The following is a 27740-nucleotide window of genomic DNA, read 5'->3' on the forward strand; positions in this document are numbered from 1 at the left end:
TTCTATGTATTTATTTAAATTCATAAGTTATTTCAATTTTATGTGTATGGGTGTTTGGCCCACCTGTATGTTTGTGTGCCACATGCATGCAATGCCCTCAGAGGCCAGAAGATGTTGGATATCCTGGAACTGGAGTTACATATGGTCATAAGCCACCAAGTAAGTGATGGGGAGCAAACCCATCTCTCCAATCCTTATTGATTTTTTTGTTTGTTTTTTGTTTGTTTTTCGAGAGAGAGTTTCTCTGTGTAGCTTTGTTCCTTTCCTGGAACTCAACTCCCTTGGTAGCCCAGGCTGGCTCTGCCTGCCAAGCGCTGGGATTAAAGGCATGCACCACCACTGCCCGGCCTATTTGTGCTTTGAGATAGGGTCTTGCACAGTCCAGGCTGACCTTGGTCTCCCCAAGTAATTAGAATAGCTTTGAACTTCTAATTCTCCAGCTTCCACCTCCCAGATGCAGGAATGGCAGGCATGTGCCACCACACCCCTAGGTGTGTGCTGTGCCCATGTGAATTTAATGTGTGATGTGTGCAGGAACCCAAGGGGCCCAGAAGAGGGCATCATATCCCTAGACACAGAGTTACAGGCAGTTGTGAGCCACCTATAGACTGGCTGCTGGGGACCAAACCCAGTCCTCTGCAAGAGCAGTAAGCACTCCTTTATTTCTGTTTATTTTATGTGCATTGGTGTTTTGCTGTGAGTGTTGGGTCCCCTGGAACTGGAGTTACAGATAGTTGTGAGCTGCCATGTGGGTGCTGGGAATTGAACCCAGGTCCTCTGGAGGAGCAGTCAGTGCTCTTAACCAGAACCATCTTTCCAGCCCCATCAGTAAGCACTCTTAACCACGGAGCCGTCTCTGCAGCCCCATAAATGTCTGTGAACGGCAAACTGTCTAAAACAATGTGCTGCATGGATGGCTGAGAACACTGACCCTAGACTGCTAGGGTCCCAATCCCACATGTTCCCCAGAGCAATGGTTCAGAGCATTTTCAAGTAAAGCCCACAGTACATGCATGGGTAAAGTAAGAACAGACAGTATTGGTTTCAGAAGCAGAGACTTCCAAACTACCTTCTAATTAACAAAAAACAAACAAAACAAAAACAAAAACCCCCTTTCATTTATTTGTGTGTGGGCATGTATGCCACTGCACGTACGTAGTGGTCAGAGGACGTGTGGGAATCAGCTCTTTCCTTCTCATGTTAAGTCCCAGGGATAAAATTTGAGTCCTGGAAAGTCCTGCACCTGTTCAACTATCTCATGACCCCATAGGGCTTAGAACATGGCCTAGGACCCAGTGGACACTCACCCAACATAGTAAATTCCTCTCTATTGGCTTGGTTCCCAACCCACCAATACCATTCCCCAAATAAAACACCCAAAAGCAACAGGGGCCGGAGGGGGCCTGAATACAGTTTAAAAAAAAAAAAAGGATCGGTTTTTAATTTACAAGAGTTCTAGATGTACAGAATTCTCCCTTAAAAAAATCGTTATACACAATAAATACAGTACAAAAACAAAACAAACCCTTTATCTTACAGTACTAGTTTTGTCTCCGAGATTTCAAAACGTGGCATGGTGGGCTGGAGGCAAGAAGACAGGGAAGACGCTTGGGAGGAGGAAGGAAGACTCCATGTCTTGTTCCTCTGGAGGGATGGGGGTGGTGGGAATCTCTCTTACTCTCTCGTGTATGCACACACATAGAATGACTCAGGTGTGTGCACGTTATGGATGGGACGCAGATACTTTGGGACACTGGCTCGAGTCCTTGTTTCCTAATTTTCCAGGCTCTGAGGAAGAGAGCTGAGCATGTCTGAAGGTCTCTCACAGCTCTGAGTGCCCTGGACAGTGATCCATGAAGCCGATCAGACAAGGCCTGGTATTCAGATGTTACCAGTGTGCCAACCCGGTGGCCCAGTCCTGGGAAACACTCACTCTTATCCCCTGGCCTGTCCTGTGCCAGGGGGGAACATTGTACATTACAGCCCCCCTTCCCCTAGAAAGCCCACGCCCCATCCCAACTCTCTAGCCAATGTGGAAGGAAGCAGGAGGGTGGGGAGGCCTTTGTGACTCAAATAACTTAGGCAAGAATTGTCAGGGGAACTGGTTTAGTGTCCCCTTAGAGGTGGAAGTCGGCTGCCTGGCTGCTCCCCTGGAGGTGGGGTTGGGGGCACCCAACAGGGGCCGCAGGAGCAGCCCAGTGTTATCTGTTCAACGTCCTGGCACCGAGGCCACCGTTGTGACTGGAGGGTGGAAAGGCGTCTGGCCTGTGCAGGGGCACTGGGGATGTGGGGGTGCCAGGTGTGGGCCCTGTATGGGGGTATGGGGCTGAGGGTGTCCGGCCAGGGGCCTGCTGCAGGTTAAGGATGCTGTCGATGGCGCTCTGCAAATGTTCAGTGAGCGTATCGTCCTGCGGACTGTCACTAGAGAAGCTGGCCTGGTCCACGTCAGGTGACTCAGACTTGCGTCGTTTGGCCGGGGGCAGCGCGGGTGCTTCCCAGCTGGGATCGGAGGCGCCCTGGCTGGTGGCAGAGGCTGGGGTTTCTTGGGGTGGTGGGCCGCCCTTCAGAACACGCTGATACAGTTCGTCCTCCACGGCAGCCAGCTCACGGATTAGCCCGCTGGTGGCCTCGTCCACCTTGGCAGGCAGTGGGGTTGGGCTGTTTGTACCCCGCGGCCGTCCCTGTGCACCCTCGGCAGCACCTTGGTCGCCCACATTCTCACGGTAGGTCTTGCGCAATGGTAGGCGTGGGCAGGGCGCAGGCACTGTGGATTTGCGTGCTGTAGGTGGGGGATGGTCCAGAGTGCCATTCATCTGTGCCTGCGTGGCAGGAGGAAGTGGGGGCGGGGCCGGGCGCGGCGGAGGCTCCGCCCCTTTCGCAGGTGCAGGTGCAGGCAAGGGCTGGTGCACAGGGTCCAGTGCGGTGTTGTGCACCACCTTGCTGAGGCCGGCCTCCTGCTTGATCTTGAGCTTGAGGCCGATGCGGCTGCGGGCCTCGTAGGTCTTGATGGGTGGCCGGTTGCGGGAGGGCATGGGGCCATCCTCATCTGCGTCCAAGGATGAGGCGGCAGAGGAGGAGGAGGAGGAGGAGGACGTTGATGACAAGGAAGATGATGCTCGAGCCCAGGTCACTGAAGGGGAGCCGCCAGCCCCACCGTGTCGGATCACTAGCTTGGTGGGCAGGTGAGGAGGAGGCTGGGCAGAGGTTCCGGATGTGGAAGATGAGGATGATGGGCCATGGCTGGGGAGCCGGTGACCCTCGGAAGACACTGGGACAGGGAAGCCAAGGGAGCGGGAGGAAGACACGTACTCGTCTGTGGAGTTGGAACAAAGAAAAATCTCAGGGTTAGTAGCTAAGCTGAGAGAGGTACTTATGCATTGAACGTCTTATGGCCTGGTCCAGGGAGAGTTTAAACCAATGGTTCTCAATGTGTGGGTCGCGACCCCTTTAGGAGTCCCATATCAGTAGCAAAATCACATTATGAAGTAGCAATGAAAATAATTGTATGGCTGGGGGTCACCCCCACATGAGGAAGTATATTAAAGAGTCAGAGCATTGGGAAGGTTGAGAATTACTGGTCTAGACCGAGCAGATTCTTGGGTCATCCCATTCTACAGGCTCCCTTTATTAAGGACTCCCAAACCCTCCCTAAAACTCCCAGGCAGGGTGTAGTGGCCTATATCTGTCATTTTGGCTATTCAGGAGCCTAAGGCAAGAGGATCTGGAGTACAAAGGACAGCCTGGGTGCTTAGTGAGACCCTGTCTCTAAAAAATAGGAGCTAAAAACAACAAAACAGGATTGGGGTGTGGCTCAGTGGTAGAGCCCCTGCCTAGAATCCCCCAGTGAGGGGCTGGGGTGTGGCTCAGTGGTAGAGCCCCTGCCTAGAATCCCCCAGTGAGGGGCTGGGGTGTGGCTCAGTGGTAGAACCCCTGCCTAGAATCCCCCAGTGAGGTGCTAGGGGCGTGGCTCAGCAGTACAGCCCTAGCCTAGCATGCTCCCAGCCCTGAGTTTAAACACTAGCACCTCAAAAACAAATAGACAAATGCTCCAAGTTATTTCCTTGTTTTCTTATAGAAATAAGGCACGCCCCTGGCCCCTGGCTGGCTGCTTATAGCTTTGGTTTAATCTCATGTTGCCCATCAAACTTGTTACAGAAAGTCTTGTGTGTGATCACAAGGTCCTCCCCAGGGCCACTAGGGATGCTCAGAAGAAACTTGTAGGTATCACATCTCCTTCCTAAAGGCAGAAAGCTCCAGAACATACCTCCCTCAAAGGGATGCAGAAAGATTAGACACTAGTAACTCCTGTGAGTACATAAAAAAGTCCAGGGCTGGGGTAGGGGAAGCAGAATGAGGCATTTTTTCAAGAGATCATGGTATTTGAATGTGGGAGAATGCTTAAGGGGAGCTTTGGGAAAGCAGGGGCTACAGGCGTGGTGCCATGCTTTTCTGAAGAAAGGACAAGGCTTGTAAGTTGCTAGAAGTGCAAAAAGCAAGAGGGGAGGCTCGTATGGCCGCAGAGTGGGTGTGGCCGGAGCCTTGCCTGCGTGCGTCAGCCCCGCGTGCCTCAGCCCCTGCGTTTGCATCACTAGGCTGGCAGAAGAGCCCCTCCTTTGGGCAAGCTTTAGTGAAACATTTCACTATTAGGATAAGAATTTGTACCATATCAAGCCAACGAAAGAATACACTGGCTGTACTTTCAGGAGGGGAGGCTAAGATCTTTTAGATTATGGATTAGTCTAGAGAAAAATGTCCTCTGTAAATCAAACAGTGTAGAGGAAGATGGAAGAGGAATCTCACACAAATTAAGTAAACATAGCTCTCTGAACAGATGAAGATAGGTGTCTTCTGTATCCCAGAATATAATCAATATTTATATGTATAATTCAGCTATTATTTGGCTTAAAAGGGCTTATTGGGAAATGTTATCATTTTTACTATTTTCTACAGAGAAAATATTTTCCTGTTTAAAAGAAAAGGCCCTGCTCCCTGGAAGCTCTCAGGGAGCTACTACAAGGGAGGCAGGAGGGGCTCCCCCTGGTGGCGAAGAAGGGTAACATCACCCAACACAATCGTTGGTTTTGATTTTGTTTTGTTTTGAGACTGTATTCAGATTCACAGCGATCCTCCTGCCTTTGCCTCTCCTGTGCACCGCCATGTCAGGCTGATTGCTGAGAACCCCAGCAGCAAGGTGCATGACAGGTGAGGGATGCCGGCCCCACCGTGCCCTCCCTCTCACCAGGCTTCTCCTTGGCGAGCTGCTTATCCAAGGCAAGGGTGGTCTTCTCCTCCTGAATGAACATTCGGTCGATCATGACCATCTCCGCGGAAGGGCTGACTCTCTGTGGTGGGGTGAGACAAAGGACACATGAAAAAGCAAGTTGGGGAAGAGAGGCTACTGGCAGGATGTGACTGGTCCTCTCAGACCCTCTACCTGCCTCCCATCCTCCCTTCCAACCCTGTCCGGTTCACAGCACGGCAGAGACCCCAGCGGCTTCAGAATCCTACCCTGGACTCTTCCAGAAGCAAAAGCCGGTATTTATTGAGCATGGCCTGGGTGCGTTTGAGGAGCTGCGTGGAGACAGTCTCAAATTCTTCATCCACTGAAAGAAGAAAAGCCACACAGGTTGGGAGGTGGGTTAGGGGATGAGTCGGCGGCACAGGGCACCTGTGGCCAAGTGCGAAGTGTTCACCCTACTCCATCCATGCTCTGTGTGCAGACTGAACGGGCCGGCGGCTGAGCCGAGGGGAGGGAGGCCTTACCTTTGTGGTAGTCGTTGGGGGAGGGGAGGGCACCCTGGTAGACGTGGTAGGGCAGGAGGCGATGGAGGGCATCCTCGAAGGAGGGGAAGGCTGTCTTGTAATCGGGGTGCAGGACGGAACCCTGATGTTTGTGCAGATGCTCCAGGAAGCTGGGGGTAGGGGTTAGACCACATACACAGAGCTGGGGGTGAGGGCCAGAGAAACTGATCCTGGACCTCAGCCCCGGGCTAGGGCTCGGGCGCCAACCTCGCTCCCTGCATTTCAATTGTCTCACGGCTTCCCTGGCCATGGACCAAAGCAAACAGGTGACCGAAGAGTATCCAAAGGAGAAAGGGAGGGGTTGAGGGTTGTTAGGTGGGAATTTTAAGGTCCATGCTGTTCTGTCTCCTGCCACCAGGGGGCAGGACCTCTCCACTTCCTCTGGCCTAAGGAGCAGGAGCTACCTAGGAGGGTCTAATTGCCTGCTCTATTTCAAAGTTGTGTGGTTTTTTGTTTTGTTTTGGTTTGTTTTTTACAGAATCCCTACTACAGTAGGTTGGGTTTCCCCATCACATGACCATGTCCCCCACCAGACAAGCCTTGAAGACCAGCCCTCGGGCACCATAGGGCAGACCCACTTACTCCTCAAAATAGCCTGCCTGCCCTCAACCAACAGGTAGCATCTCACCACCTATTTATTTACCTGACTCCCTCAAAATACTGTTCCCCATCTTCCCTGACCCTCGAACTTTTTTTTTTTTTTTTTTTTTTTTGGTTTTTTGAGACAGGGTTTCTCTGTGTAGCTTTGCGCCTTTCCTGGAACTCGCCTGGTAGCCCAGGCTGGCCTCAAACTCACAGAGATCCGCCTGGCTCTGCTTCCTGAGTGCTGGGATTAAAGGTGTGTGCCACTACCGCATGGCTCCTCAAACTTTTTTTAGAAAAAGATTTATTATGTATACATTCTGCCTGCATGTATACTCTCACACCAGAAGAGGGCGCAAGATCTCATCATAGATGGTTGTGAGCCACCATGTAGGTGCTGGGAACTGAACTCAGGACCTCTGGAAGAGCAGTCAGTGCTCTTAACCTCTGAGCCATCTCTCTCTCCAGCCCCCTGGCCCTCAAACTTACACGCACTCTTAACCCACTGGTCCATTTGAACACCCCTGGCTTCTAGTCACCCATTCACTTTCTACCTGGCTCTTCCCACCACATTTGACAGCCTTGACATCAATTGTGACAAAACTCAGGGTCTAGGGCATTGCAGCCTCTTGAAGCCAGCAGCCTGCCCATGTCCCCCACTGACCTCACTTCCACCATCCCCTCAGAAGAAAGGTCAAGAGGGACCGCACACCACTATGGAGAGTTGGAACTGGGACTTTGCGGAGTGGTCGGGGCAGGTGGCTGTCACTCACCAGGCTTCTTTGCTGGGTTGCAGTAGGGGCTGTTTCTTCAGGCTACACAACTTGCTGTCATACTGTGGAAGGAGGAAAGGTGAGTGACAGGTGCTACTAGGAGGAAGCCTTCTCTGTCTCCTCAGACTACGGTCCCCCCTCTAGCCAAGGACACAGATGGTAAATGAAGCTGGCCTGCAGCTACAGCATCCCTGCCCATCAAGAGAAAGCTGGCAAGGAAGGTCAGGTGTGGTATCATAATGATACCTAAGCCTAAGGCTTGACACAGCCTAGAGTCACCTGAGAAAAGAAACCTCAAATGACATCTGCCCTTTAGGGATTATCTTGATTAACTGATGCAAGAGAGCCCAGCCTTTTGTGGGCAGCACCATTCCTAGGCAGGTGGTCCTAAGCTTTGTAAGAAAGCTAGCCTAGAAAGTAAATGAGCCAGTGAATGACGGAGCCCATGAGTGTGAGTCATCAGTAAGGAACATTCCTTCGTGATCAGTTCCGGCCCTTCAGTTGACTTTCCCTCAATGACGGACAGTGACCGGAAGTGTAAGACAAATAAACCTTCCCTCCCTTAAGCTGCTTTTGATTACAATCTTTTGTTTGGTTTTGGTTTTGGGAGACAGGGTTTCTCGGTGTAGCTCTGGCTATCCTGGAACTCACTCTGTAGAACTGAGGCCTCGAACTCACAGAGATCCACCTGCCTCTGCCTCTGCCTCTTCCTGAGTGCTGGGATTAAAGGCGTTCACCACCACTGCCCGGCTTGTTACAGTCTTATTATCATAGCAACAGGTAGCAAACAGGACAACCTGTAAGCCCAGCACTTGGGAGGCACAGGTAGGATCCCGTTCAAGGACAGCCTCAGATACAGAGACCCCCCATCTCAAAACCAAGGAGGAAGAGGCAGGTGGGTTGTCTGTGAGTTCACACTCAGTCTGGGATAGAGACCATTTCAAAGACCAAAGAGGGAAGGAGACAGGCGTCTATGAGTTCAAGGCCGGCCTGGTTTACAAAGTGAATTCCAGACCAGTCTGGGCCCTGCCTCAAATAAAACAGAGAAAGAAGAAAGACAAAAAAGCAGGAAGGGAGGGAGGGAGGGGGGAAGGGGAGGGAGGGCAGAGGGGGAGGGGGAGGGGGGAGGGAGGGAGGGAGGGAGGAAGGAAACAAATCTGGGAGATGTGGCCTAGGCTGTGGGAGAAGACTATTAACAAGCAGGTCCAAGCCCTTGGTGCTCTCCACCTGTGTTCTCTCCACACCAGCCCAGGGCAGGTCTCCTCTGTTGGCCTTTGGATTTCACCATGATTGATATCCTTCCTCTCTCCCTCTAGTGAATCCAGTTTGAGATGATGGGTCTGCTCAAACTTCTTTACCACGCCAGGGATCAAGTCCAGAGGTTTGTACGAGCCAATGCTCCATCCTCAATGCACCCCCAGCCCCTCAACTGGGGGATTCTAGGCAGGGGCTCTACCACTGCTCCATGGCCTTAGCCCACATCTAAAGCACTGTACTGCTGGTCCACACTCCTGCCTCTAGCTAGCTCTTCTCACCAGCTTGCTGCCCCGCCCAGTGTCCTATGTCCATCCCTCCCTCACGAGTTCACTCTTTGATCCCTAGTTACCCCGATGTCCCTTACCTGCAGTGCTGGGGACTTCCCGGGCCCTGACACAGCAGCTTTGGCCACACTCAGGGTTGGAAGGTTGCTGGCAAAAGCTTTGTTTTCGGCAGGAAGTAGAGGAGGGAGGCCTAGGGTGGAGCAAGGAAGGGAGAGGACCCAGGGCTCACCAGCATGAAGGCCCTTCCTCCACTGTGAGCAAGCACCCTTCCCATCCCACAGCCCTCCCACCAATGCATCCCTGAGACCTGGGCATTCTGCCGGCAGGGTGGGGCGGCAGCCTGGGCTCCGCTACACAGCCGTTCTACATCACCCCTTTGCCGAGGCAGGCTCCGCTCCCTACCTGTGGTGGCCATAGGCGTGGAGGCTGGAGCATGGCTGGAGGTGGCAGCAGCCCCAGGTGGTGCCTGTCCGCTGACTAGTGCAGAGGCAGTAGGACTGGAAAGGGCCCCGAGGGAAGTAGACGTCTGTGGGGTGGCGGGGGTGCCCCCTGCCTTATTCTGGAGGATAATCCCAGATGGTACCTGAGGAAGGACAGGTGGCTGAGGGGTGGAGCATGGGATCACAGTGGGGGTGGCTAGACGCGCCCGGACACATAGTGGGGAGGGCAGGGCACGGCAGGGCACTAAGGCAGGGGTCCAGTTTGGGAAGTTAGATGTCCCTACTGATCGTTACCTGGTGGAATCTTTCCAGAAGTGCTTTTGGCTGGGGCAGTGCTGGAAAGGGGGCAGTTACCATCTGGAAGGTCCGAGGTGGTGGTGGAGGGGGCGCTGTGGGCTCAGGGACCATGTGGAGGGCTGGTGGCGGAGTGGGGGACTTATGGGGTCCCTGGCCCGGTGGGAACTGGAGCTGGAAGTCAGGGGGTGTGGGGACTGGCAACCTGGTGGAAGGCTCAGAGGAGGAGGCCACAGTGGAGGAGGGGGTAGAGGCAGGAGGGAGGTGGGAGTTTGGGGGCAGTGGGCCCTCAGTGGGCTGGGATGGGGGTCGCAGAGGGGTCTGGGGTGGGCCTGGGGCTGTGGGGGCTGGGGTGCCCGCTGGTGGTGGAGCACCCAATTGATTCTGGATCACAAAGATACCAGGCAGAGTTGGGGGACCCTGGGGTGGAGGGCAGGGGTGAAGGGTGGGCTCCAAGGGTGGGCAGGTCAGACTCTGGGGCTGGGATGGAGGGCGGGAGTGGGGTCTTGAGGGTGGGCGGGAAGGGGGCCTGGCAGGGTGTGGGGAGGGCATGTGGGGACTGTCTCCCAGGGGGGCCTGGTGAGGTAGTGATGGGGAGGAGGCGGGGCCGGGGGCTTTCAGTGGAGCAGCTGCAGGGACCTGTGCAGAAAAGGGAGACAGAGACAGGCTCAGATCGGCCTCGGCTTCCACTTTTCCAAGACACTGTATGTCCAGCCACCCTTCACCCAGACCTCAACCATCCCACCCAAAGGCTCCATTCCCCTCCCACCCCAGTCCTGCCTGAAGCAGGGCCCCACCGCCACCACTGCATCCTCTCCTACCCACACCTCTGTCGCCACGCGCCCCCCACCCTCCTCTACCCTCTCTGATCTCCCCTGTGCACCCCCACCCGGCAGATGAAGGCAAGCTCTGTAGGTAGGGGTATGCAGGTGGGTTGGCAGCGGCAGAGGAAGCAGCGGCAGGGACACTGGCGGGGAGCACCACAAGCTTGCTGAGTAGGAGGCAGGAGCAGGAGCAGGAGCAGAGCACAGGGAGGTGCCTGCATGATATCACATAGACGCCACATAGACACACATGTGGCTGGTGCTGGCCAGCGTGGGAGGCTTCACGACCCAGGAGCACGAGAGGGCAATAGGGAGTGGCCAACCATGGGAAACGGGTGTGCGGGTGGTGTGTTCTGGGCACTATGCTTGGGTCCTGGGTTCTGTTGCCTGCCTCAGTATGTCTGTGACCCCAGCTGCATGCCCACCTTGATATATGTGCATGGCACTTCTAGACGGTGCCCCAAGCCATCAGCCACATCATCCCCCACCAGTGCACTGTCTTTCCACCTAAGCAGGCCTCGGCCACTGTCATCCTTAAGTCATGACCACAGCAGGCACTATGCAACCAGTGAGTGCCAGCTGTGTACCCAAGACTTGGCCGGCACCTCGACACTGACCTAGAGCACTGACTTGGGCACTGGGCTAATGGGATGTCCCACAGTGTGGGATCTCTTACTCCCTTCAGCTGCAAAGGGGGGTCTGCCACCCAGAAGAGGCAGGGCTTGAACTGTAGGCACTTACATGGTTCCCACCCTGCTCAAAGCCTCTACCCCCTGGGACACTGGACTGGCAAGATGGCTCAGCAGGCAGACTTGCTGCCAAGCCTGATGACCCGAGTTTGATCCCCAGAACCCACATGGTGGAAGGAGAGAACGGACCCCCACAAGTTGTCCTCCGACCTCCATACATGGTCTGTGACATGCACATGAGCACACACACAAGGACTCAAGACCAGAGAGTCTGAGGGCTCCTCCCTCTACCCCAGTGGCTCTCAACCTTCCCAGGGCTACGACCCTTTAATACTGTTCCTCATGTTGTGGTAACCCCCAACCATAGAATCATTTTCCTTGCTACTTCGTAACTGTGATTTTGCTACTGTTATGAGTCGTAATGTAAATATCTCTGATGGTCTCAAGCGACCCCTGTGAAAGTGGAGTTCCAGCCCCAAAGGGGTCGCGACACCCACGTTGAGAACCACCGCTCTACACCGAGGTGATCTGCAGCTCAGCATTACCGCTTGGATCTCTGCATGGTGTCGCTCCCCTATGCATCTGGCCTCTGAGTCCGGGGCACTTTGAGCAACTCTCCTAAGCTCAGCTCTGATTAACTTCTGACAACTAAGAAGTAAAATACACCTAAAAACAAACTACACCTAGAAACAAACCAGATCAAGCAACTATCCCTACAGTGCTGCCAGCTCCAAACGCGGGGCAGGGTAACAGCTCTGGGCCTGCCACACAGTGAAAGGGACCTTCCTCCAGCAATCCTGCAGACAGCAGCTCGCTCTGGTGATTTCCAAGCTTCATTATGTTGGGAATGTGCCTCAGTTGGTAGCATGTCTGTCTACTGTGCTCGAAGACTTGGGTTCGATTCCCATCAGCACTACATCAACCTAGCACAGTGGCTCAAGGGCTGTGATCCCAGCACTTGGAAGCTCAAGGCAGGAGGATCAGGAGTTCAAGGTCATCCTCAGCTAAACAAAACAAATAAATCTTTAACTTAGTTGTTCTTCTCCAGGAACATGCAACACAGAAAATTTGGAAGGGGTATCAGGATGGGGGTGGGCAGAAGTAGCTACCCGCAAGGCAGGGCAGAGCTGTGTTGATGTCCTTTAAGGATATATATATGTGTGTGTGTGTGTGTGTGTGTGTGTGTGTGTGTGTGTGTGTGTGTGTGTGTGTTTTACCTGCGACAGAGGCCAGAAGACAGCACTAGATCTCCTGGAACTGGAGTCGCAGACTTCTGCAAGATCCCTTTAGGGATATTTTTGAACCAATCTTTCCACAAATAATAAAATGTTTCGCTTATATTTCTCTCTTCTTTCCCTTCCTTCCTTCCTTCCTTCCTTCCTTCCTTCCTTCCTTCCTTCCTTCCTTCCTTCCTTCCTTTTTCATCAAAGGTGTGTGCCACGGCCACCACCTCCACCACCTAACTTAATGTTCTTCCAAGAGTAAAGGGGATGGTAGGGTAGAGCGATGGCTCAGCAGTTAAGAGTGTTTGCTTCTCTTCTAGAGGACAGAAGTTTGGCTCAACACCCAAACTGGGCAGTTCACAATCACTTCTAACTCCAGTGCCAGTGTATAGGACATCTCCGATATCCTCGGGCATGTGCACTCCAGAGCACAAACCCACAGACATAACTAAAAATAACAGAACTATTTATAAAGAGAACTCAAGGAGCCGGGCAGTGGTGGCGCACGCCTGTAATCCCAGCACTCGGGAGGCAGAGGCAGGCGGATCTCTGTGAGTTCGAGACCAGCCTGGTCTACAGAGCGAGTTCCAGGACAGGCTCCAAAGCTAGAAAGAAACCCTGTCTCGAAAATCCAAACAAACAAAGAGCTCAAGGGAATGAGACTGTAACTTGGTGGAAAGATGTGTGCTTACAGTGCACAAGGCCCTGGGTTCTATGCCCAGCACTGGGGTGAAAATGCAGACAAGGAGAGGGTGAGAGATAATGAAGGAGAATTGCAAGGCCAGCCTGGGCTAGGGAGTAAGCTTACAGTTAGCTTAGGCAACTGTGGGACAGTCTCAAAATAACCAATAAAAAGAGGGTTGGAGAGATGGCTTAGCAATTAAGAACACTGGGTGCTCTTCCAGAAGACCCTGGTTCTGGTCCCAGCACTTACATGATGGCTCACAACCATCATTTACTCCAGTTCCTGGGGATCCAACAGCATCTTCTGACATGCCCCCCCTTCACCCCTCAGGCAGGGCACCAGGCAACAGGTACAAACATGGTGTGGAGATATATATGTAGGTAAATACTCATACATACAAAATAAATCATTTTTGGTTTTTTTGTTTTGTTTTTGTTTGTTTGTTTGCACAGGGTTTCTTTGTGCAACAGTCCTGGCTGTCCTGGAACTCACTTTGTAGACCAGGTTGACCTTGAACTCAGAGATCCACCTGCCTCTGCCTCCTGAGCACTAAAGGCGTGCACCACCACCACCCAGCTTAAAATAAATAAATCTTGAAAGAAAGACAATTCCACTCCTTGCTCATAGGGATATCCACTGTGGCCTTATTTACATGGGCAAACCATAATATAGCCCAGTGTGAGGAGAGCAGATTAGTGTCCTGGTGCCTATGAAAAGCCAGTTCTTTCCACTATCCTAAAAGCCTTTCCAGTGAATGGTCACACGGGGGCGCAGGAGAGCTAGCGAAACAGGACCATAAAGCTGAGCAAGGATCGTTTATGAGAGCCGGGAGATGGTTCAGCCGACAATGCACCTGTCCACAAGCCCATAGACCCAGATTCAAACCCCAGATCCACCTAGTGGGAAGGGGAAACAGACTCTTTGAGGTGCACTCTGACCTCATATAAACTGGAGTGCAAAACTGAATCAAGCAGCTGTGCCGTGTGTACACCAAACTGCTAGCTTTGCTAATCAACAGCACAACAGGGGTACAAAACAAGTAGGGTTTGTTTGTTTGTTTGTTTGCTTTGCCTGTTTATGACTTTTATAACAGACTAGCCTCAAGCTGCCAATGATCTTCCTGCCTCGGCTTCCAGGATGCTTCGGTTACAGATGTACATACATTACATCTGACTGAAATAATGGTTAAGGAGAAAGTCCTTCCCCAGAGCTGTAATACTGCACTAAAATCTCAGGAGTACAGGGCAGCGGTGACAGCCTAGCCTCAAAGGATCCAAGTAAGAAAACAGTTTGTACTAAGAGAAAGCACACATGAAGGAAGAAAGATTGATGGTGGCTGGTGAGGTGGTTCACTAGCTAAGAACATTCTTCCAGAGGACTAGGGTTTGGTTCCCAGCACCCACATGACGGTTCACAACCGTCTCTATTTCCAGGGGATCTGACACCCTCTTCTGGCCTCTGTGGGCACCAGGCATACAAGTAGTGGACATACATAGATACAGGCAAAATATCCTTACACATTAAATAAATAATAATAAAAAAATTTTGCTACCAGTCTCTAAGACACCCCTAGCAACCCCACCTCCCTATATTTAATCCCCATCCACATCACCCCAGGATTAGTGTCTGTGACCAGGAATTCCCCAGGAGTGATCATGTCACTTCCGAGACTAGACCAAAAAGCAGGCTTCAACTCCCGCCCACAGCTGGTACTCACTTCTCATCTGCTGTGGGGAAGCCAACCGTAACTTGCTGTGACCTGTCCCTTCGGACGCCCACACAGGCTGAGCTGGGAGGCAGGTTCTCCAGCCTCAGCAAGCCTTTACATGATTGCAGCCCAACCTGACATCTTTCTTGATTCTTGATTTAAGACAAGAGTCCCATGTAGCCCAGGCTAGCCTGGAATTCACTATGTAGATCAGAATGGCTTGAACTCAGAACTCTGCCTGCCTTGGCCTTCTAGGTCCTGGGATTCAAGGCTCGAGCCATGTCTGAGGAGTCTGGTGTCCTGCAGGCTAACCTAGAACTTACTCCGAAACCCAGGATAACCTTGAACCTCTGGGTCTCCCTGCCTCTGATTCCCAAGGGTAGTTAGGCAGGCTTGCAAGTAGGAGCCACCACACTCAGCTGCCTGGCTCCTTTCGGTTAAGAGCTGTCTCAGTGTTGGTTAGGCCTGGTGTAAGAACACAGCTACATGAGTTTACTTATGTGTCCTAACTCTGTAAAGTAGCTGCTGTCATACTTACTCGAGAGGTAAAGAAGCTAAGGTACAAAGAAGTAAGCATCTTGCCTGAGATTGCAAGACCCAGAAGAGGTGGTGGAAAATGCCAGGGCTCTCCCCTTCCCAGCCCTCCACAGTTCCCTCAGACCACGGCTTGTCAACTACATGCACCGCCTGCTACAGACATCCACTGCCAGCATTAAAAAAAGTATGAAAGGACGGAGCTGGAGAGCTGGCCTGGCGGGTAGGAGCACCTGTTGCTCTTCCACCAGATCCAGGTTCTGTTCCCAGCACCCACATCAGGTGGGTCACAACAGTTTGTAACTCCAGCACCAGGGAGTCCAATGCCTCCGACCTCTGAGTACACACTGCCACATGCAGATACACTCACCTGCAACAGCTGCAGGTCCTGAATACAGCAGACACAGCAAGTTTCTACTGTGTGGGGGGACACACTGGCTCACTGATTTAACCTAAGCCCTTTTCCCCACCTTCAGTCTAGACAGAAGAAACACGTTCAAGTTATATGGCAGGAGTCTGCATGTGAAATCATGGCTGTTCAAGACCAAGTCCACACTGACTTTGCCATCCAACCCCTGGCCAATATATGATCTTTTCCAATTTCCACCTCTCCTCTGGCCCTTCTTTTTCTTTTTTTAAAACAAGTTCAAGATCCACCGCTTCTCTAGAATACAAGGGCAGCCTGCCTTAACTTCTCATGTGCTTACAATTCACATGAGACCAAAGGCTCTCTTTTCTCATATGTAAAGAGTATCCACAGATTGGGGTGGGGGATTTAGCTCAGTGGTAGAGTGCTTGCCTAGCAAGCGCAAGGCCCTGGGGTTCAGTCCTCAGCTCCGGGGGGAAAAAAAAAAGTATCCACAAATCAACAAGACACTATCTAGGAACCAACAGTTGAAAACAGCAAAGAATATAAACAATCTCATAGAATAAAATAGCTCTTAAATGTATAAAAATTTGCCTGATTTCACTGACAATGAATATAAAACACAACTTTAAAATCAGTACACAGCACTATATTTGACCTGTCACACTGGCCACCTCTATATACTGCTGCCAAAGCTCTACCAACTGACAGTTCACAGAAGGCAGCTTGGAGACATCATTACAATATAAAGCCATTCATCTTTTAGACCCAGAAAACTCAGTTTAAAGAAGTTATTCTAAGTTATGTGTGGTCAAAGACTTGTGAGCCCAGCAACTTCAGACTCTGAGGTGGAAGGACAATACACGAAAGGCTTAAACTGGACAACTCAGCAAGACTCTGTCCCAAAATAAAAATGTTCAAAGGGCTTGTGATGTATCTCGGTAGTAGGTGCTTGCCTAGAATCCCCCAGTGAGGGGCTGGGGTGTGGCTCAGTGGTAGAGCCCCTGCCTAGAATCCCCCAGTGAGGGGCTGGGGTGTGGCTCAGTGGTAGAGCCCCTGCCTAGAGTCCCTCAGTGAGGGGCTGGGGTGTGGCTCAGTGGTAGAGCCCCTGCCTAGAATCCCCCAGTGAGGGGCTGGGGTGTGGCTCAGTGGTAGAGCCCCTGCCTAGAATCCCCCAGTGAGGGGCTGGGGTGTGGCTCAGTGGTAGAGCCCCTGCCTAGAATCCCCCAGTGAGGGGCTGGGGGTATGGCTCAGTGGGAAGAATGCCTGCCTAGCACACACAAAGCTCTCAGTTCAAACCCAGATCATAAAACAATAATTTATCATGCAAAATGCTACCCACCCACACAAAGCCATTATCTGTGACCTTGTTCATAACAAGTAAAAACCAGGAGTGACTTTAGAAGCCCACCAAGGACTGGCTAAAGGAATAACACACCCACACAATGGTCTCCTACACAGCTGCCAAGGTCAAGTTTAAACAATAGATACAAGTGCGAACCTAGGCACAGCACACTATTGCATTCTGTAAAGCTGGAAGACAGCGTGTTCATGTGTGGTGAGGCTCATGTCCACACTGAAAGGAAATTCAAGAGCCCTGTTCAGGAGGGGCTGAGGATCTCAGCATGGTTCTTCTGGTTGGTGTTGAGACTGGGTCTCATGTAGCACAGGCTGGCCTCAAACTCCCTGTGTAGCCAAGAACGACCCTGAACATGTGACCCTCCTGAGTACTGGTTACAGGAAGGCACCATCACGTCTCACTTTAGTATGTTTTGAAATGTCAAAGAGTCGTGTTGCCCAATACAGGAAGAAACCATTCCCCAACCCTCTGTGACTTGAGTCCCCATCTAAAGGTGGACTCTGCCTGGGCTGGCCCTGGTCTCAAATGTGCACTGTGGCCAGGAGACATTCAGGGGACACGAGAGGGAAGAAGAAGAAAGAGCACGTTTTCCAAGGCAGCGGGGCAGAGGCAGGCAGGGTAGAGCGGGGAGCTGAGCGAGGAGGAGGCCGGGCTGCCAGGGTGCATCTACCTGGGGAGCCGGAGCTGGGGAAGCCTGGCTGTCGGGGGTCTGAGCGCCGCCGCCGAGGCCAGCTCCTTTGGTCACGGGTGTGGCCAGGGCTGGGTCTTGGGCAGGAGGCGGGGCGCTGACTATGACCGAGGCAGGCACCGAGAGGTGGGGACCCTCTGTAGAGAGGGGCTGCTGGCTCCTCTCCTGCAAGGGGCCACCCACACAGGGTCAGAAGGCCCCCAGAGGCCGTGGTCTCCCACCTGAGCCTGCCACCCCCACTCAATCTCATGGGGGACTGTAGACAAGAGGCGCAGGGCACGCAGACCCCAGAACCTCTGTCCACCGTCCTGTGTGTTCCGTCCGCCTGTCCATCATTCCATCCACCCATGTCTTACATACATACTCCCCCGCTGAGATACTCCCCCTTGTTTGTTAGTTTACCAAACATGCCCCTGTCAGTCCGTCAATCCCATCACTTGTCTGTCAGTCAACCTACGAACCTTGTGGGCATCCCCAGGGCCCCCACTAGCTGCCTCAGCTCAGCTATTTGCCACTCAACTCTTTCCCTCCCTCAGTGATCCCCCATACCTGGGGCAGGAACATCTGGAGGGAATCCTGAGTGAGGATGGCCGTTGTGGCCGCAGCGGGCGGCTGCCCCAGGACTATCTTCTCTGGGCTGGCCTGAGGAGGGGTGGCCTGAGGCTGGGGGGCCGCCTGGGGAGTAGGGGCCTGTGGAGGCTGCTGTGCCTGTGGCTGTTGGAGACCCACAGGCAGTGACGTGGTGACAGCGGGGGGGCACCTGGGTGACAGGCTGAACTGCCAGGACAGGCGTGGCCTCCCCAGTGGTAGCAGCCGGGGTGGTGGACTGCACCAGTCCATCGGGGGTGTTGAGCATGGCCACAGCACTGGGGGGCAGGGTGACGCCCTGGAGGACGGTGGTGGCGGTGGGGCCAGTGGGGGCCGGCTGGCTCTGGGTGGGCAGGCTGCCAGTGGCCAGGGACACAGGCATCTGGAAGAGAGCAGGCTGGCCCACTTGGATGGGGGCTGCAGAGAGGATGTGTGCGGCGCTGTGTGCTCCCGAGTGGGGCGCCAGCACGGGACCTAGACTCAGTGAGCCTGCCAGGTTCTGGTTGGTGAGGATCGGGTTGGCGATGAGTTGTCCACCTGCATGGGGTGCTGCGGCTGTGAGGATCTGGCCACCCACGCTGGCAGGCAGGGCAGAGAGTGACTGGGGGAGTTGAACGGCTGGGGTGCCTGGCAGCAGGAACTGGTTCTGGCCCGGCAGCATGTGCTGGGCTGGGATCACGATACTGCTGCCTTGATTGAGGAGGTGGACGCTCATGGGCTTGCTGAGGGCCCCGGGGGGCTGCGGCGGAGCTGTCCCCGTGGTGGTGACTGGTGGCTGCTTGAATACATTCGCCTGTAAGGCCGGTGCAGGGAAGCCGGACAGCACCACATTCTGGCCAGCTTTGCCTGCGGCCATGAAAGTCAGGTTCTGGGGGGCCTTAGGCTGCTGTGGCAGGGTACCTGGTTCACCCTGGATGGTAAGGGTTGCCCCCGTGGGGGTGAAGGGCTTGGGTGTCAGCTGGTAGAGTTTGGGGGGCAGTACCCCTGCAGGTTTGGGTTGGATGGGCGTGGGGGTTCTGTGTAAAATCACATTGGGTGCTTGTACCAGTGGTGACGTGCCCAGGCCCGAGGCCACCGCCAGCGGCTGTCCCGAGGGTGCCCCACTGGCTGCTGCTGTGGCGGCCCCTGTCCCGGCAAACACTGAGTTCCCATTGAGAGTGGTGGTCACTGCAGCTGGGAGATTCTTCTGGATGACCAGGCCGGCCCCCTGGGGGGACACTCCGGCAGAGGCCAGTGTCACTGGCTCTGAGGGCCCGGCTGCTGAGGCCAAGTAGCCACTGACAGGCACCTGTTTTGCCAAGAGCTGGGAGGTGGGTGGGTTAAGGGCCATGACGGGCTGGCCCACCACTTGAATAGGTGCCAGACCCAAGGTGGCTGCTGTGGCACCCCCGGGGCTGCCATTGGGGAGGCCCTGGAGGCCCGGAATGGGCTGAAGGGTCACGTTGCCCAGACCCACAGGCTGCAGGAAGGGCTGAACGCTCAGGGCCTTGTTGACCACGTCCTGAGGTGGCACCAAGGCCTGGTGGGTCAGTACAGTGGGCGGAGCTTGCAGCCCCAGCAGATCTGCGCTGCCCGGGAAGAGAGCCTGGGGTCCCGCAGTCACCGTGGCGGCTCCTGTGGCCCCAGTAGCACCAGCCCCATTGTCGGCGGGCTGTAGGGTGGGCAGCTGGAAGGGGCCCAAGTCCAGTTCAGCCTCAGCCTCCAAGGTCTGTTCTGTGATGTTGGCCTCCTGAAGACTCTGCTGGAGAATGTCACAGGGCTGTTCAGGGCCCCCACCGCCCCCTCCACCTCCTCCTCCTGCTGCAGGGGAGCCCAAGATATCATCTTCCAGGAAGTCCAGGTCCACGCTAGGGGCAGGCTGGCTGGGCTCCGGGTTTAGGTGGTTGCCGGGAGCTTCCTGCACATGGAGCTGGAGGGCAGTCAAGAGGAGAAGACAAGAGCTGAGGTCAGCAAAGGGTCAAACTTGGTGTCCGAGGTCACTACAATGCAATAATTTTCTGTCTGAAAGTGGCTGGATGCAGATCAAACCCTAGCTTGGTTGTGGGCTTGACTGTGCAATCTGCGGCTTGCCTAATCTGACTCCAGTTTCTCCACCTGCATCTATCAGCAAAAGGTAATAAGAATACTGGGGACGGACGTGAGCAAGATTGCTCAGTGGGTAAAAGCACTCATCTCAACAATTCTGACAACCCCAGTTCCAGCTCCAGTACCTCTATGTGCATGCCATATATCCCCACCCACACTGTCATACACGCATATACACACTAATGCTTTATATACATATATATGTATATAAAGAATATATATATATACATATATACATATATACATAAAGTCTTCCTTCCTTCCTTCCTTCCTTCCTTCCTTCCTTCCTTCCTTCCTTTAAGACAAGAGCTTCATTATGTAACCCTGGCTGACCTGGAACTCACTATATAGACCACCAGGGTAGACTTGAACTCACAGAGAGCTGCCTGCATTTTTTTTTTTTTAATAGTCAATTGGGCAGATGAGATGGCTCTGCAGATAGGGAAAACTGCATGCAAGCTTGACAGCCTGAGATCAATCTCTGGATCTCACAAGGTGGCAGGAGAGAACTGACTCCTGAGAGTTGTCCCCTGACCTCCACACACATGCTGTGGTAAACTCATGTGCACATGCACACATGAGCACACACAGACACAAACACACACACAGAGATGCATGCAAAATAAGTAAAAATAAATAAATAAATGAAATTATAGTCACAGAGACCCACAATACAAACTAAAGATTTAATGAATTTCTTCTGTTGGAGGAGGAGGAGGTTGAGACAGGGTATCTCTGCATAGCCCTGGCTACCTTGGAACTTGCTATACAGCACAGGATGACCTTTGTTTGTCCAGGCTAGATAAGAACTCATTATGTTGCCTAGGCCGGCCTTGAATTTGCTCTATAGCTAAGGATGACTTCTTTAAAAAATCATTTTATTTTATGTATATATGTGTTCCTGTGCATATGTCTGTACAACACATATGTGTGCCTGGTGTCAACAGAGGCCAGAAGGAAGTCAAACTCCCTGGAACTGGAGTTACAGTTGTGAGCCACCATGTGGGTGCTGGGAATCAAACCCCACCCCTCTGCAAGAGCAGCCAGTGCTCCTAACCACGGAGCCATGTCTCCAGACCCCATGCATGACTTTGAACTCTAGATCCTTTGGCTTCTGTCTTCCAAGTGCTGGGACCGCAGGCAAGCGCTACCGTGCCCGCCTGGTTTCTGGTTTTTGTTGTTTTAATTTTCTTTCTTTCTTTCTTTCCTTTTCTTCTTTTTTTTTTTTTTTTCTCGAGACAGGGTTTCTCTGTGTAGTTTTGGTTTGGAGCTTTTTCCTGGAACTCACTCTGTAGCCCAGGCTGGCCTCAAACTCACAGAGATCCACCTGCCTCTGCCTCCCGAATGCTGGGATTAAAGGTGTGCACCACCACCGCCCGGCTTTAATTTTTTAAGAGCAAACCCCACCAAGGGTTGCCATTGGAAGGCAAGCATGTGACATCATATATGGCACATACAAAACTTGTCTGGCTCCAAAGATCAATATGAGGCAGCGGGGTTGGGGGAAAGACAGCCTACAACACGGGGGTGGGGTGGGGTGGGAGGGTGGGGGGAGGTAGCCTGGTGCCGTCCTCACTGTGACTGTGACCAGTGGCAAACAGAGCTCAATGGGCCTATTGTCCAGAGTACCACAAGAAATATGCAGGCATGAGGCCTGCCAACTCCTCAGATTTTGACTAGATGAAAGATTTGGAGTTGGGGCTGGGCACGTGACTCTGGGTAGAGTGCCTGCCTAGAGAACATGAACCTGGGTTTGGTTCCCAGCACAGACTTGGTGTGGTGGCGCACAACCATAATCCCAACCCCTGAGGGTAGTGGGAGAAGGATTAGAAATTGAAGGCCATCCTCAGCTACCCAGTGAGTTTCTGGCTGTTTGGGACCACATGAGACCTTGTCTCAGAAAACCAAAATGCCTACATTTCAATAAAGGTCTTAATAAAGACAGAGTGGTCACCATTGTAACTGGTTCTATGAATCTAAGTTCTTTTTCTTTTCTTTTCTTTTTTTTTTGTTTTTTGTTTTTTGTTTTTCGAGACAGGGTTTCTCAGTAGCTTTGGAGCCTGTCCTGGACTAGCTCTGTAGACCAGGCTGGCCTCGAACTCACAGAGATCCGCCTGCCTCTGCCTCCTGAGTGCTGGGATTACATGCATGCGCCACCACTGTCTGGCTCTAAGTTGTTTTTCTAAACTTGATGATTATTATAAAAGGGTTATTTAGAAAATAATGGTATGGTTGATGTAAAACTAACTGAAAATTCTTCATAAAGTAACAAGTTCAAAGGATGACAGGGACAGGGACCAGGGAAGGGAAGGAGGAGGGTGGGAGCAACAGTGTGACACAGGAGAAAAGGGAGAGGCACCCAGGGAGATGGCTCAGTCCAGAAAGGGGTTGCTTTGTAAGCCTGACATCTGAGTTCAATCTCCAGAATACACACACACACACACACACACACACACACACACACACACACACACACGGCAGTGAGGATGGAGACATGGCTGAGCAGTTAAAAGCACTGGCTGCTCTTGGAGAGGACCAGGGTTTGATCCCTACCACCCACATGGTGGCTTACGGTCATCTGTAACTCCAGTCCCAGGAGACCCGACACCCTCTCCTGGACTCCACGGGCACTGTGCATATATGATATACAGACAACCATGCAGGCAAAACATTCACATACATAAAAATCATAAAATAATTAAAAAAAAATATTAGAGGCACCAGTAATCCCTGTGGTGGGGGAGGCAGAGACAGGGAGACTTCAGGACTGACTGGCGGGCTGGAGAGATGGCTCAGAGGTTGAGAGCACTGACTGTTCTTCCAGAGGATCCTGAGTTCAATTCCCTGCACCCACATGGTGGCTCACAACCATCTGTAATGAGATCTGGTGCCCTCTTCTGGCCTGCAGTCATACATGCTGTATATATAATTAATAATAAATACATCTTTTAAAAAAAGGACTGGCTGGCCACCCAGACTTGGCAAGTTCCAGGGCAGTAGGAGACCCTTATAAGACAAGCTTGACAAGTGACAGTACCCACGGCTGGCCTCTGGCTTCCACACGTATAAACATGTGAACTCCGCATGCGCACACATGCAGGACGGGCTCGATGCTCTCTGCACTCCCCTATCTTCATTTGGGGAGGACCCCTCCCCCACCAGAGTCACATGGTATCTACTAAAAGCACCAGAACCAGCCTCTGCCCCTCTCTATGGCCAGGGTGGTGGGGCGGCTTGGTTCCTGAACACCTCAACCCAGGGCATGCCTAGCCTCTGCAACTCCCTCCTACTCCAGCAGTGTAGGAGAAGAGCACTGGCCAGCCACTTACCCCAGAACCTTCATAGAAGGCACTTTGGGCCTCCACAGGGGCATCCAGGAGGTCATCACTGTCCAGCTGCAATGAGACCCCCCCAAGGTCAAATGCGAACAGGGCAGGTCCAAACTCCAGGGCAGAAATCAATGTGAGTTTGAGACAAAAGAAGGAGAAGGGTGTGTGTCGGGGTGTGGGGGACAGACACACACTCACCACCCGAGGTACTTCCCCAGCCTGGCCTCTAAGACTCCACCCCTCCCCCCATGAGGTGCCTGCCTTGATCTTGGGACTTTGGCCTCTTGGTTTGCACCCAAGCTGTGCCCTGCGTGGAAGTCACAATCCTCCTGGTAGCAAGCACATCCTTGGGGGGGTGGGGGAGCAGCTGTGGCAGTACCACCTGCTCATGGCACCTGCGCCCACGCTTTTCACTAAACCCTCCCATCTCCCTGACACTAGGTAATCTCCCTAACATAGGTCATAGAGATCCAACTGCCCTCCTCGTGAGTGCTGGGATTTAAGGCATGCACCACCACGCCAGCCCGCCCCCTTTACTGTATATATACTGCAGTCCAAGCTACCCATCCCACGGTACTCGTGGGGGCTCAGCACTCTGGTGCCTCTCCTCTAAGAGGCAGCACATACTTCTCCCATCAGAGTGTACACTGGAGTTAGCGGCTCTGCTCTCCTCCCCTCCTCAAGGCAGATTCTCATGCAGTCCAAGTTGACCTCAAGCTTGCCGGTAGTTAAAACTGGCTTTGAGCTTCTGATCTCCTGTCAGCTCCCCAGCGCTGGGATTACAGGTGTACCCCACTATGCCTCATTTTATGTGGTGCTGGGGACTGAACTCAGAGTTCCTACAAGCTAGGCAGGTATCCTACCAACCGAGTCACATCCTCAGCTACACGGCTCTTAGCAGCTCCTGCCTGTGTGACTCAGGAGACTAGGTCATAAAAGGTATTATGGCTTCCTCCTGGCTCTCTATCATGGGTTGCTTGTGACAAGAGAAGCCAGCTGCCATATCCCGAGGACACCTGAATAGTGTGTGAGAGACGCCCATGGGAAAGGAACACAGGGCCCCTGAGGCAGTGGCCACAGGAGAGTCAGGTAGGTATATCTGCTGACCCCAAACAAACCCTTACATACTGTAGTTCCTGTTTCATACAGACCTGGGGGGGGGGGGTGTCCCTGAGCCAGAACCACCCAGCTGATTCCTGACCCAGATTTCCAACATGGCAAATTGCAAAAGCTTAACAAATATGTACTAAGTCTCTGTGTGGGGGTAATCTCTCATACCACTGTAGAAAACAAACACAGTTCCATACAGGTCCCCAGACTGCCACATTTTCCCAGACAGTGCCTGTTTCTGGGACATAAATCAAATCTGACTCCCCAAGAACTGCTTTCAGGTTCAGAATAAATAAATGTGTGGTGGTGCATGACTTTAATCCCAACACTGGGGAGGCAGAGGCAAGTGGGAGCTCTATGAGTTCAAAGCCAGCCTGATCTACATTTTAAAGTCTAGGCAGCCAGGACTACATAGAGAGACCCTGCCTCAAAACAAATAAATAAAATTAAAAATCACTTAACCAAGCCGGGTGGTGGTGGTGCATGCCTTTAATCCCAGCACTCAGGAGGCAGAGCCAGGCAGATCTCTGTGAGTTCGAGGCCAGCCTGGGCTACCAAGTGAGTTCCAGGAAAGGCGCAAAGCTACACAGAGAAACCCGTCCCGAAGGAAAAAAAAAAAAAAAAAAAAAAGAGTCTAATCCATTCAGTGCCATCCCACAGTGGTTCTGCCTCAGTCTGTCCCCATTCCTCAAATTTGCCACCTCTCTTGATTGTATTCCTGCTACAGCACTGTGCTCACCTTTAATGTCATCTCCTTAGAGTGACCCTCTCTGACTACACCAGCTTAAGGAGGCCTTTGCTTTCTTTCCTCTTTAAAAAAAAATCATTTTATGCATATGAGTGTTTTGCCTTTGTGTATGCCTGTGCACCACTTGCATGCCTGGTGCCTTCAGAGGCCAAAGGAGGGTGTTGGAACTCCTGGACTAGAGTTAGAGATGGTTGTGAGCTGCCATATGGCTGCTTGGAATTGAACCCAGGTCCTCTGGAAGAGCAGCTAGCATTCTTTCTTTGTTTTTTGTTTTGCTAAGACAAGACAGGGATTCTCTGTGTTTTCCTGACTGTCCTGGAACTAGCTCTGTAGACCAGGCTGGCCTTGAACTCAGAGACCCGCCTGGCCCTGCCTCCCGAGTGCTGGGATTAAAGGCGTGCGCCATCACCCTGACTGACAGCCAGCTTTCTTCACTGCTGAGTCACCCCTCCAATCCCAAGCTTCGTTTTCTTTAATGTCTTTAATATTGGTGCGTGCGTGCGTGCGTGATGTACACACACGACTGCACGTCATGCTCATCACCACTCTGCCCTATTTCCCTCAGACAGGGTCTCACCAACCTTGGCACTAAACTAGCGATCAGCAAGCCCCAGCACTCCCCAAAGAGTTACAGGTGCACGTGGCCATGCCTGGCTTCCAAAATGGGTAACAGGTATTCGAACTCAGGTCCTCATGCTTTCGTATGCTATCTTATCCAAACAGCCATCGCTCCAGCTCCTCTTGCTATTTCTTTCTAGTCATTTTCTGTATATTTTTAAAGAAAACTTTTACTAGTGAATAGTGAGTAACTTCCATTTACTTTTAATTATTTACTTACCTATTTATTTAGAGACAGGGTTTCTCTGTGTACGCCTGGCTCTCCTGGAGCTCACTATATAGGCCAGGCTGGCCTCTAACTCACAGAGATCTTCCTGCCTCTGCTTCCCAAGTGCTGGGATTAAAGACGTATACCTGGACCTTTATTAATATTTTTTTAATATAGCATGATATTTTAATTGAACAAGTGTATCCAATACAGCATTGTTTCTGTGTTAAAAACGTGTTGAGATAGTTTGCATGTTTTCTTTTTAGTGACTGACTTATTCGGTTAACTGGGAAGATGATACATAACCCCTCACAGAATGCCTACTGTCTCAAAGAACCTGGCTCTCCCTTCTGACCCTCTGGCCGCCATGCCAGGGAATGCCCCTCCCTGCCTCTGGAACTTACCTTTTCGGATCCATGCAAGAAGTCATTGAGGGCCTGAGGGTCACTGCAAGAGAGAGGGAGAAGAGACATTAAGGAGCTAGGCTGAGGAGTGGAGGGAGGGGAGGGGTGTGGGAGACGGGCGTGGGTGGGTGGGGGGAGCCCGTTACTCACCAAATCACGTCTAGTAAGCATCTCCCATCCTCATCATCCATTTCCACTAGATGGGGCAGGTGTGGGAAGAGGGTGAGGGAGACACAATTAGATTGAGGCAGTCTGCCCAGCTGCCCCTTCATGGGGGTGGGGGAGCTCCTGGAGAGGAGGGCCAGAGGAACTGTTCCTGGAGTGCACAGAGCTGGATCGAGGGGGTACAAGAATCACCTCCCAGGAAGCCTCCCACACAGAAATCCTGACCAGGGATGGGGCAGGGTTCTCTGGTCCTCACGCCCAACAACCCCCACATCTGATGGCATCAGCAGAGGCCAAGAGGTCTCTGATGGTGCACAGGCCTTATACTAAGCGCTGCAGATAGGTTCAACTGCAGGGGTGAGAAGTTGCAGGCCCCTCTACACAGAGACTCTCCATCTTTCCAGTGAGCGGGCTGCACATGTGTGAACCCCAGGGAACATGCCTGTTCCAACCTCCAGGGCGCAAATCAAATATGCCACTCTACTTTATAATCTTCAAGAGTTGCAGAGTCAAGTCTAGTTCAGAGTCAAAACCCCAGCCCCACCACTGGGTGTAAATAAAGGTGGCACACGCCTTTGATCCCAGCACTCGGGAGGATGATGTCTGTGAGTCCGAGACCAGCCACGCCTGCATGGTGAGACCCTGTCTCAAAAACAATATAACTTCAACGGCTCTCTCAGGATCCTCTCAGATCCCCCCATCACAGGATGACTGTGGCTCACACCAGACAGGCTTCAGTTTGAGTTCACCAGCCTGGCTTCTGTACGCCCCTGGGCCTATGCAGTTCACACCCCACTTGTCCTGTTTCCTGAATATAGTTTGCAGCCCAGAAGGTGTGCCGGGGCTCTGTCCTGAGCATCAAAGTGATAGTCCGAGGGAGGGAAGGTGGGGTGGAGGTGACAGGAAGGCCTTTGTCACACTCTGTCCTAGGTGAACCCTAAAGACCTATGCAGTGTGGGTCTTAAGCAAAGGGTA

At 52.5% G+C, this 27740-nt stretch overlaps 1 protein-coding gene across 1 annotated transcript; it reads right to left on the minus strand.

The window, feature by feature from the left end:
- Positions 1-1124: 1124 nt before the first annotated feature.
- On the minus strand, positions 1125-26968 carry Bicra (BRD4 interacting chromatin remodeling complex associated protein). Its single transcript, XM_036196996.1, is given in 14 exon segments — positions 1125-3313; positions 5240-5342; positions 5509-5603; positions 5764-5912; positions 7158-7219; positions 8779-8888; positions 9101-9281; positions 9433-10071; positions 17493-17675; positions 18060-18278; positions 18280-20007; positions 23513-23578; positions 26601-26643; positions 26751-26968. Coding segments are annotated over 14 exon segments (4812 nt in total). The 5' UTR covers positions 26873-26968; the 3' UTR covers positions 1125-2201.
- Between the last annotated feature and the right edge of the window lie 772 nt (positions 26969-27740).

The sequence above is a fragment of the Onychomys torridus genome, chromosome 1 (assembly GCF_903995425.1).
Source record: "Onychomys torridus chromosome 1, mOncTor1.1, whole genome shotgun sequence".
NCBI classification, from domain to species: domain Eukaryota; kingdom Metazoa; phylum Chordata; class Mammalia; order Rodentia; family Cricetidae; genus Onychomys; species Onychomys torridus.